The sequence below is a fragment of the Primulina huaijiensis genome, chromosome 14 (assembly GCF_012295235.1).
Source record: "Primulina huaijiensis isolate GDHJ02 chromosome 14, ASM1229523v2, whole genome shotgun sequence".
NCBI classification, from domain to species: Eukaryota; Viridiplantae; Streptophyta; class Magnoliopsida; order Lamiales; family Gesneriaceae; genus Primulina; species Primulina huaijiensis.
The window spans coordinates 19,501,475-19,513,076 of NC_133319.1; the positions used below are offsets into that span (position 1 = coordinate 19,501,475).

The window sequence follows — 11,602 nt, forward strand, 5'->3', positions numbered from 1 at the left end:
ACATTTAATTTTTTTAATTCAGAGTTTCTTACAAAGTAAACTGTCATGTGTGCATGTATATTAAATTTTATTATAAATTAAATCAAATATGATTTTATTATATTTTATTTTGAGTTGTTAAAACAATCACTTTAGTAAATCATTATTAGCTAAGGGAAAAATAGGAGATAAATATTAGGAGATATAGCAAAATCGATTAATTTTTTTATTTTTCTTAATTAATAACATAATTAGTCTATTTAATCTTTCTATTGACACAGTTGTTTGAGACAGGTTTGTATTAACTTCAATTTGTGGAAATTCCTTTCTTTTGGTCACACCATATTCAAATATAATATTGTATATTTGTCTCAACAATTTTATTTTCCTTTATTTTATTTTTTTTCCCAATTAATTATGGGTTAATATTCCTGTCAACACACACAGTTGGGAAGCAAAAAATGGGGAAATTACGGAAACCTCATTCAAAATCTTTAAGTCAAATAATTCACGTGAAACAACATACTTTTGTCAACTAAATTTGTTCAATATTTGAAAAACAAGACTTGTATTATGGGGAAAAAAAAAGTAAGGGGATGTATCTATTTTTCAATAATCCTGTGGATGATATTGATATGTTTGGTGGAATAATGGTTTTTGATAGAAAAGCGATCGAACTATTTGAATTTTTGTGCAGTTTAAAATATTTGAGTTGCATCATTACTGTAATGCTCGAGAAATTGATTATCGTAATCTGATATGATTTATTGATCATGAATTGATGTGAGTGTAGTTGGACCACTCCGAGACCAAATTGATTAAAACATATGAGTTATGTGATTTTCGGGCAGAACCTGTGGCGCCCGAACGGTAGAAAACGACCGCCCGAGCGCCAATGCATTGCAAGAGCATGTCTTTCGACAGAACGTCTGGCGCCCGAACGGTAGTTTTTGACCGCCCGAGCGCCGCCTGAAAGTTGTGAAAAATGATGACACATATCATTACATGCAATTGGACATATATAATATAAAGCTTTCATTCCTCAATGAGAAAGAGGAAAGATCGAGAAAGGTCAAGGGAAAAACGAGAAAAATCATTACGCCTTTTTAGATTTGTGATTGTGAAAGATCCGTCAGTCAGATTTTGAATCCGACTTCGGTACTGTGTTCCTATCGACGTAGGCTACAACTGGACGTAAGTTTTGCTACGTTCTGATATGTTTTGAAATTATGATATTGTCAGAATCTGATATGATTCCTATATGATGTTCTTGACATGTTAGACATCGTATAATCAAAACTGGATTGAGGAACAGATACCATATGAAATTGTTATGAATTTTGGAGTCGGTTTGATATCAGAATTGAATTGTTATCGATTATAAGGTGTTGGGATGGAGATCTGATTGATATGGTATTGCTGGGTATATTGATATTTTGACGTTGTGCTGTTGAAACAGAATTTGATTGAATTCTGATTATATCCAGTATTGATTAAGTGGTGTATTGATACTGTACCCTCGATATTGTTATTGCCAGATTGATATTGACAGGCTTTGAATCAGAGACTTCGACATAGTCAGAGTAACAGAGTGAAAGGTATAAATTAATGTTGAGTTGGGATTGCACAACTCGAGTGAGGTTTGACTCGAGTTTCCCTAAATCACATACTTTATTTTATTGCATTGATATTTGCAATTGATGAGATTGATGTTTGTAGTCTATTGATTCATAGACAATGTATGTACTAGTCACCGGCTGATTCGTCTGGTCATCGGCTGATTTGCCTAATCACCGGCTGATTCGTCTGGTCAGTGGCTGATTCGCCTAGTCCTTGGCTGATTCGTCAATTCTGCGGCCGATTCGTCCAGACACTGGATATACGAATTATATCGATGTCGTTTAGGGTTGATTCATTCCTATCGACTGAGATTCGATATATTTGTCAATATCTAGAACCGGGATCCCTAGATTAGGAGTGAGTCGAGTCTGAGATGACGCGTCGATTGCGTCGAGTCTGAGATGACTAGTTGATTTACAGTTTCATATCATTCATGTTTGTTGATTTGCTACATGTTAATGATAGCGGTTATATGCTTTTATATATGTTTTTATATGATTGCATGTTTACATTGTTTATACTGGGATGTATTTCTCACCGGAGTTTCCGGCTGTTGTCTTGTCTGTATGTGTGCATGACAACAGGTAGGGCTGGATCAGGGTCAAGAAGAGGATGAGAGAAGACAGTTAGCGTGGAGATCCGGACTTAGGAGTATATCTATTACATCACCTGAGATGTAGTGAAGAGACGGTAGTTATTATGATTTACTGTTGTACAGGACTTGTACTTAGATCTGGATAGTGATCTTGTAGATAAGATAAGACTTATTTCATATGCTGCGTACTCTCGTAATAAAAAAAAAAAATTTAGACCCTGTTTATTATAATTGATTAATTATTCCCAGAAAGTAATTAAGAATTGAATTAAGTTCGGGTCTCCACAATTACCACCAGCTATAACTCTTTGTAAAGCAACGAACGCTCGGTCCTACAATTGGTACGGTATAAGAGATAAGGTTACGGGTTCGATTCTCATTTATTACAAATAGTGCAATTATTAGAATGACAATTGTTGAGTGAAATAATTGTCCTTGCTGGAAGAGAGATCGAACCGTGGTTCTTAAGCTGTTGTGCGTTTTAAAAAGATTTGGTCAGTTGCATCATTACCACCAGCTATAATTATTGGTAAAACAACATCCATCGAAATCGCCACATTGTAACTATTTGATGTAATGATGCCAAAAAAAAAAAAATGGCTACATGTAATATTATAATTCTTGATTACATATTAGTATCATTTCGAATTAAGGAACAACGATCAACACTTGCTCCCCGAGCTAATAATGTTACTAAAGCTTAATGTATTTTAAAATGTAAAATTTATATTTTTTTTAGTACGTGGACATAAATGGAAAAATAGCAAAATTGATTATGTAAGCTTGACTAAATTAGAGTTTGGTCCTCCAATAGTCAAAATTATCTTAGTGCAATAGCTTGGTTTTCTTGCACTTTTTAGACATTTTTTTAAGAATCACTATTATAGCACCGGAAATTGACATGTTTTTGACATGATCTGGACATGGTATCAAATATTTCTAACATGTTCTACGTCATGTCAGCACTCCTAAAAAAAATTAGAAGTGAAGATAAGTAACTTATTATAACTATTTAGATAACCTAAATCCAATTTATGCCAACTCACACAACTAATTGTTTTCTCCTTATTTCTTTAGCATAAAGTTTATACATAAAAAATATGGTAAATTGTATTTATCAGCCCTTGTAAGATTTCAGAAAAGTATAAAACATTTGTCAGCTTTGATAAAACGACAAGCCTGCTATGAGAGAAATCAACAAATGACGATAGGACTGTTATATGATTTTAAAAATTGGAGATACGCATATGCATTACCATTATATTATAACTTCTAGTACGACAGACGGTTAATACTGTAAATACTCATGTAAAAGTAAATATTTTTTAAATTAAGATATTTAAAAACTATGCCTATTTGCCCCATTTGCGGGGTAATGACACTAGTTTTAGAAGATAAAAGAGTCTGAAAAAAGATGAGACATAGAGACATAGCTATATTTTACGATTTTAAACAAAGCTGTATTCATAAGCAAGCATGAAAAAGGACTATCAAATTACGATAATTATCTTCCCTTAACTTATTGGCCGACGGGACAAATGCAAAATCAATGAGACCAACCAACATGTGATCTCATTAAGTTCTACCTGTTGGTTGGGTTCTTTATGCATAGCAAACTGATCCCAGCAAGCACTATATATACACAATATATATCTTCATGTACTCCATCCACTCATTCAGAAATAAAATATATATATATATATTATATTATATATGTGTGTGCATAGTTTCTGATATGCATACAAGCTGTGGGGAAATGCCCTTTTGTTTCTGAGTAATTGGTTGGAGGGATAAAAGCTGATCAGTGGGTGAAAATGAGGCTTCAAAATTCCCTTTTCGGGGGTTTCTTTGTTCTGTCTTTACTATCTGCAGTGAGTTTCAGTAATGCTGATACGTTCGAGGTCGTAGGGATTGGAGAGTGTGCGGATTGTGAGGAGAATCACTTCAAAACCAGCCAGGCATTTTCAGGTAATCAACGAACCGATTGCAAATAATGAGAGTCCTTTTGTGAAAAGATAGCAAGAAACCCCAGCGTAAAATATATAATTTTTTGAGAGATGATGTTTTTAAAGCACGTAATTCAAAATACATTTGGGTTGACTTTTTCATTTAAGACATGGTTTTGACAGAAAGCTATTAATTTTATATGGAATTTCGCGGTCTTTTGACTTTTCCGAGATAGTGGATATCATTTGTTCGTTCGGTTTAAGAACAACAAAGTCATATTATTACGTGATATGTTGTATTGTTAGTGTTTTTTTTATTTATCTTTTCCTCAGATTGATATTTGAAACATCAATATGATGTTTCTCGACTTTAATATAAATAACACAAGACAATTACTGACAGAATAATCAAGAAACTTAAAATTTCAACTGATATATATATCATTTAATCTTGGTTTAATATTTCATTTGGATGCTCGAGTTCTTAGCTTTTTGAATGATCAGGGCTTCGCGTAAGCATAGACTGCAAGCTCGAAGACGGAAAGATGGAAAGAATCGGCTTCAGGGAGCTCGATGATGAAGGAAAATTCAAGGTCCCGATCCCGAATACATTTGGACAAACACTCAAAAAAGAATGCTACGCGCAGCTGCACAGCGCGGCTGCGGTTGCTTGCCCAGCCCATGATGGCCTAGAGGCCTCAAAGATCGTGTTCAAATCCCATGCCAAAGGCATATACACCTTTAGCCCAAGCAAGAATCTCAAATTTTCAGCTGCATTGTGCACTTCCAAGTTCTTTTGGCCGATTTTCAAGTTCCCTCCTCACCCATTTGATCCTTGGAAGAAGCACTTCTATTGGTTCCTTCCTCCCCCAGTACCGGTCTACCAGCCCCCGGTCCCCGTTTACGAGCCGAATCCACCGGTCTACAACCCGCCGGTTCCGGTTTACAAGCCAACACCACCAGTCTACAACCCACCTGTTCCAGTTTACAAGCCGAAACCACCAGTCTATCAGCCACCTGTTCCTGTTTACAAGCCAGAACCACCGGTATATAAGCCACCTGTTCCAGTTTACAAGCCCAAACCTGAGCCACCTGTATACAAGCCCAAACCCGAGCCACCGGTTTACAAGCCGAAACCACCGGTATATAAGCCACCTGTTCCTGTTTACAAGCCAGAACCACCGGTATATAAGCCACCTGTTCCAGTTTACAAGCCCAAGCCCGAGCCACCTGTTTACAAGCCCAAGCCCGAGCCACCGGTTTACAAGCCCAAGCCCGAGCCCAAACCTGAGCCACCTGTTTATAAGCCTCTGCCCCCTCCGGTTCCTGTCTACAAGCCTACACCCGAGCCGCCAGTGGTGACCAAGCCTCTGCCACCTCCAACTCCATATTATCCACCAGTGATCAAGAAACCTTGCCCTCCTGTCCCAGAGCTACCTCCGAAGTACTTGAATCACCCCAAGTTTGGTCATTTCCCACCACTCCCTCCATTTCATCCATGATCATCTCAAAAAGCTGTAAATTACCACTTCTGTTTCATCTCAAAAGGATGAATCGTAGAGTTTAATATATTATTTGCCGCATTCTAATAACGAAAATTACATTTTTTTTTTCAAGTTTTTTATGTTTCGAGAGAATTAAGTGAGAGACAGGAAAGTTGCATCAATTCTTGTTTCTTTGTAATGTTGTCTTAATAAAGTTCAAATATATGATCAGTTGTCGTCTTCGTTTGCATGAGAATACAATATTTATATCATATAAAACAGAGGATAGAATGATATGTGTAAAGCATATTATTCATTGATTTAATTAAATAAATCGGTGTATATGCTGCTCATGATATAAATTTTATTATATTAACTTCATATAATAAAAATAATATATTCAAAATTAATTTATCGAATTAGAAATTTGTGGATATTTAATTTAAAGTTTTAAATATATCATATTGATTTAAACGAAGTCCTTATTCGCAAGGACCCTTAATTGCTACTTTATTTTATTTTTTACAGGTAAATTGATTGAGGCAGCAAAAAATGTATTAAAATTAATAATATTTTATACCCGTGTCATTAAAAATAAGGTATAAAACACCTCGCAACGCACTTCATTGGATCACAAAATATGAAGAGAATTGCCTTAACATGAGCTTTAAAAAACCACAGCAAGCATAGTCGTGGGGAAACGGTAAAATCGATGGAAAGATATCACTTTATAACAAGTGCAGCATCCTTTCTTAAGAATGAGATGAAATTGACTGTAATGTACTGCTTCTCTCTGTTTCGTTGTCAATGTTGAAGTAATCTTGCAGAGCTAACATCTCAATCTTGCTGCTTTTTAAACTTTTAATGGCTTCAGCAGTAGCCAAAGCTCCAGCAACAGTAGTTATTATAGGAATCTTGTAAGCCAGAGCCATCCTTCGCAGCCGTCTTCCGTCAATTTGGTCGAGATCATCACCCGAACTTGTGATCACCATCATCTGAATTTGCCTGTTAGCAATCATATCACCAGCATGAGGCCGTCCCTCGTGCATCTTCAACACTCGCTCGACTGGAAAACCATCGGAATCGAGGACATGGGCTGTGCCAGAAGTCGCAACAATCTTGAAACCAAGTTCAAGAAAGGCACGGGCAATTGTTGCAAGATGGGACTTGGTTAAGTCGTTTAAGCTGAGAAAGAGGGTACCAGAAAGAGGTGGCTTCTGTCCAGCAGCAATTAAAGCCTTCGCAAATGCGATTGAGTACTCGTAGTAGATGCCCATAACTTCACCAGTACTACGCATCTCCGGACCTAGAATAACATCAGCTCCTTGGAATTTCTCAAATGGAAGAACGGCTTCTTTAACAGACACATGCTTTGGGATAACCTCTTTTGTGAACTGCAAGTCCTGGAGAGTTTTCCCTGACATAACGAGAGCAGCATATTTAGCCAGTGGATGACCAATGGCCTTGGATACAAAAGGAACTGTCCTAGATGCACGAGGGTTAGCCTCGAGCAAGAAAACTTCCCCTGAAGCCGTAATTGCATACTGACAGTTCATGAGTCCAATCACATTCAACCGCTTCGCCAATTTTGTTGTCCAGTTTCTAATTGTTTCTAAGCATGAAGATGACACAGTTTTTGTGGGAAGCAAGCATGCTGAATCCCCGGAATGGACTCCTGCCTGCTCAATGTGCTCCATTATTCCACCAATCACTACGTTACCATATGAGTCAGCGAGTGAATCGACATCAATCTCTATAGCATCAGATAAGTATTTGTCAACAAGAACGGGACGCTCGGGATCCACCTCAACAGCAGTTTCAAGATAAGTTACAAGTTTTTCATCATTGTAAACAATTTCCATTGCCCTACCCCCTAAAACATAGGAAGGTCGAACAACAACAGGGTAGCCAATGTCTGCCGCAATAGCTAGTGCATCTTTTTCACTCTTCGCAATTCCTCCCTTTGGCTGCTCTATCTGTAATTCCTTCAAAATTGTATTAAATCTCTCCCTATCCTCAGCAGCATCGATAGAATCAGGGGATGTGCCCCAGATGCTAACAAATCCAGCACCACTTCGACACTTCGGCTTGTGCTCATCTAAATAATGCTGAATAGGAAGAGCCAATTTTAGAGGAGTTTGACCGCCAAATTGGACGATAATGCCATCAGGTCCTTCCAAGTCGATGACATTGAGAACATCCTCCACAGTGAGAGGTTCAAAGTAGAGCCGATCACTGGTGTCGTAATCTGTCGATACTGTTTCTGGGTTTGAATTCATCATGATTGTTTCATAGTCTGCATCCTATACAAAGAGAAAGAACTCCAAGATTAGAAGACGACCCAGTAAAGTAATACCTAAACTATCTACAATCTGATCGAACGGAAATTTAACAATAAGATTCCTACTGTCCCTGAATATTTTTTCACACTCAATTTCCGCTAATTTTCAATTGACTTGTAAATTGGCATTTCTTTACTCTTGCTCAAAAAAGACATTAAGGCTCAACAAGTTCATAAACAAGTATATCTTAAGAAGTAAACAGTGAGAAACTTATATAGAGCACCAATCAATTAAGATGCACAAACCTGAAGGGCAAATGACGTATGGCAGCAGCAATAATCAAACTCAATCCCTTGTCCTATCCGATTTGGTCCTCCACCTAAAATCAAAACCTTTTTCCTTTGAGAGGGAGCTGATTCACACTCAAACTCATAGGATGAATACATGTAAGGGGTATCAGCTTCAAACTCTGCAGCACATGTATCGACTCTTTTGTATACTGGTTTAACCCCAAAAGATAATCTCTTTGATCGAACTTCTTTCTCGGTAGACTTTATGGCGTAAGCAATCTGTTTATCACTAAACCCTCTTTTCTTCACTTCCCAGAAGTCATCAACAGTCATTTGTGACAAATTCCGAGCCAAAAGATACTGTTCCACATCTACAAGTTCTTGAAGCTGAGTGAGGAACCATTTATCAATGTAACTCAATTCATGGATATCATCCACCTTCATTCCCCTCTTCATTGCAGCATAAATGGAATGGATGCGATCTGGGCTGGGCACCCGTAAACTGTATTTTATTATCTCCCAATCCCAGTCAAGTTCCTTGACTTGTGCACAACCCCATCCAAAATACCCACATTCTAGTGATCGCACAGCTTTTTGAAAAGATTCTTGGAATGTTCGGCCCACTGCCATCGATTCACCAACAGACTTCATCTGGGTTGTTAGAATTGGCTCTGATCCAGGAAATTTCTCAAATGCAAACCTAGGTATCTGCATTAGCACAAAAATATTTGATGATACTAAAATTTATGAGTGAAAACAAGAGGTCATAATATGTGAACCAGCCAGATAAAAACTAAAAAAAAGAGAGCATCACCTTAGTAACAACATAGTCTATGGAAGGCTCAAAACTTGCTGGTGTTTTCTTTGTGATATCATTAGGAATCTGATCCAATGAGTAACCGACCGATAACTTGGCAGCCATCTTGGCTATAGGGAAACCAGTTGCTTTTGATGCCAAAGCTGATGATCTTGAAACTCTAGGATTCATCTCAACCACCATTACCTCTCCGTCTTCAGGATTAACAGCAAATTGAACATTAGAACCACCACATTCAACTCCAATTTCCCTAATAATAGCAATAGAATAATCTCTGAGTCGCTGGTACTCCTTATCTGTCAAGGTTTGTGCAGGGGCCACAGTGATGGAGTCCCCAGTGTGAACTCCCATTGGATCGATATTTTCAATCGAGCAAATAATCACCACATTATCTGCTAAATCTCTCATAACCTCAAGCTCATACTCTTTCCACCCCAACAAGGACTTCTCAACCAAAACCTGAGATGTCACACTAGCAGCGAGCCCTGACTTACATATGGCCTCGAATTCTTCCCTGTTATAAGCAATCCCACCTCCTGTCCCACCTAAGGTGAATGCAGGCCGGATAATCAAGGGGAACTCCCCAATTAAGTTGGCAATATCGATGCATTCCTCAAGTGTAGTCCCAGTCCCTGAAGGAGGCGTCTTAAGTCCAATATTCTTCATAGCCTGCTTAAACAAATCCCTATCCTCTGCCTTCTTGATTGCATCAAGCTTTGCACCAATTAACTCCACACCATACTTCTCAAGAGCACCACTCTCTGCCAGCGCCACAGCAAGATTAAGTGCCGTCTGACCACCCATAGTGGGCAACAAAGCATCAGGTCTCTCCTTTTCTAGCACTTGCTCAACCAAGTCTGGTGTCAATGGCTCGATGTAAGTCCTGTCTGCCATGTCAGGGTCAGTCATTATAGTGGCCGGATTTGAATTAATAAGGATCACCTTATATCCCTCTTCTCTAAGAGCCTTGCAGGCTTGCGTGCCTGAGTAATCAAACTCGCAAGCCTGACCTATCACAATAGGCCCCGCTCCCAAGATCAGGATCTTCTTTATGTCTGTTCTTTTGCCCACACCTTTTTCACCTTCAAGAATCCCTCCATTTGATGAACCATCACCATTTTTTACACCAGTAGCCTGAGTTTTTGCAGAATTTAAGGTCAAGTGGCGAGATGACAGGTAGAGACTTGTTGAACTCTTCTTTAATGCTACTTTTGTCTGGGGGAAAAGGTGGGGGGAAAGCTTTCGTACGGGTGTACTTGGATTGGCTTGAACCAGGTTATATAGAGCATTTTTACATTGATGTGCACAATGATTCATCTTCTTTTAATACGTCTATTTCCTTGCCCTTTTGATGTATTCCTATACATTTAAAAAAAAATCCCAAAATACAAACCTGGGATCAGTGATTATGCGCTTAAACATACAGTAAAAAATTCCAGATAAAGAAGAATGATTTAACCAAACAACAAAAGAGAGTTTGTGTTGCAAGGGAAAGGAGCACCGATACAAAACTCCTCAAATTCTCAGTACAAAAGTTCGCTACATTCATAAATTATAAATAGATCATATCAAGCACATAACTTATGTAGCACGGATACTCCTAATTTTTTTCTGAAGTAGCGGATACGGATACGACACGCCGATATATATATATATGCACAATTTTTAATTTTTAATACTAAATTTATATAAATATATATATAATATTTATATATATTTAAATAATTGTCGTATCCTAGACTTAGTGTCTTATATTTTCAAAATTTGTCGTAAATTTTTCGTATCGTCGTATCCGCTCGATACGATACCCGTACCCGTATCCATGCAACATAGCACATAACAAACTCACACTGTCCAAATTAAGGTGGCAAAGATTTTTCTGAGTAAAAAGATATTGTACAGTGTAATAAAACCTAGAACATACATCTTATCTATGTCTAAATCAAGCCGATCCCAAAAACATATGCAGAGTCACCCAAAAAATCAAATTACTCAAACCAACCGTTCCTAACTGACAACAAGAGTACAACAAAAAATTCATTCTTAAAGTATTTATGCATATTAAGCTAATAAAGCGATTAAAACTCATAAGTCCATAAACCATGTTTATACAAATGTCACTGGATTGAATCCCTGTTGGACTTTTACGAAAGTGTTGAATTTGGAAATTAAAAAGTCTATTTTTTGTAAAAGATTGGAACTTGAGGCATGTGATTATGTAATGTAAAGAATGCATTACCCGGTTATACATATTGTTAACCATAGTAAACAATATCTCATCATGCCAGCAACAGGTGCGGAAAACAGAAAATCCCGAACACCCATTTCATGAACACCGTATTTAGCTTCAAAGCTCTAATTTTTACAACTCAATCTCTTCAACAACATATATTCGTTGGGTCAATTCAACAAATACCTGAGTCAGTGGTGGCAATAACACAAAACAAATAGAAATCCGGTAAATACGAATTATGTAAATGGGAATACTCACGTAGATACTTACTAAATGCTGGAAATGGAGGAGGCGGAGAGGAAGAAGAAGAAGAAAACGGGGGCTTGGCTGCCCGCAGTGCTCGAGTCTTGGAGTTC

General features: G+C 37.7%; 2 protein-coding genes across 15 annotated transcripts; one reads left to right on the forward strand and one right to left on the reverse strand.

The window, feature by feature from the left end:
- The first annotated feature begins 3,868 nt into the window (after nt 1–3,868).
- LOC140957439 (uncharacterized) lies at nt 3,869–5,867 on the forward strand. Of its 13 annotated transcripts, none has more exons than XM_073414683.1 (3): nt 3,869–4,162; nt 4,645–5,324; nt 5,355–5,867. In XM_073414683.1, exons 1-3 carry the CDS (start codon nt 4,009–4,011, stop codon nt 5,640–5,642), a joined length of 1,122 nt encoding a protein of 373 aa, XP_073270784.1. In that variant the 5' UTR covers nt 3,869–4,008; the 3' UTR covers nt 5,643–5,867. The 13 variants fall into 13 exon arrangements, with proteins under 13 accessions (XP_073270784.1, XP_073270785.1, XP_073270786.1 ...); XM_073414684.1 differs by having other exon boundaries at nt 4,645–5,297; nt 5,361–5,867; XM_073414685.1 differs by having other exon boundaries at nt 4,645–5,297; nt 5,367–5,867.
- A 318-nt stretch (nt 5,868–6,185) lies between these two features.
- LOC140956795 (carbamoyl phosphate synthase arginine-specific large chain, chloroplastic-like) lies at nt 6,186–11,602 on the reverse strand. Of its 2 annotated transcripts, XM_073413667.1 has the most exons (4): nt 11,517–11,602; nt 9,011–10,372; nt 8,212–8,904; nt 6,186–7,927 (listed from the first exon to the last, which is right to left on the reverse strand). In XM_073413667.1, exons 2-4 carry the CDS (start codon nt 10,328–10,330, stop codon nt 6,377–6,379), a joined length of 3,564 nt encoding a protein of 1,187 aa, XP_073269768.1. In that variant the 5' UTR covers nt 10,331–10,372; nt 11,517–11,602; the 3' UTR covers nt 6,186–6,376. The 2 variants fall into 2 exon arrangements, with proteins under 2 accessions (XP_073269768.1, XP_073269767.1); XM_073413666.1 differs by lacking the exon at nt 11,517–11,602 and having other exon boundaries at nt 9,011–10,398.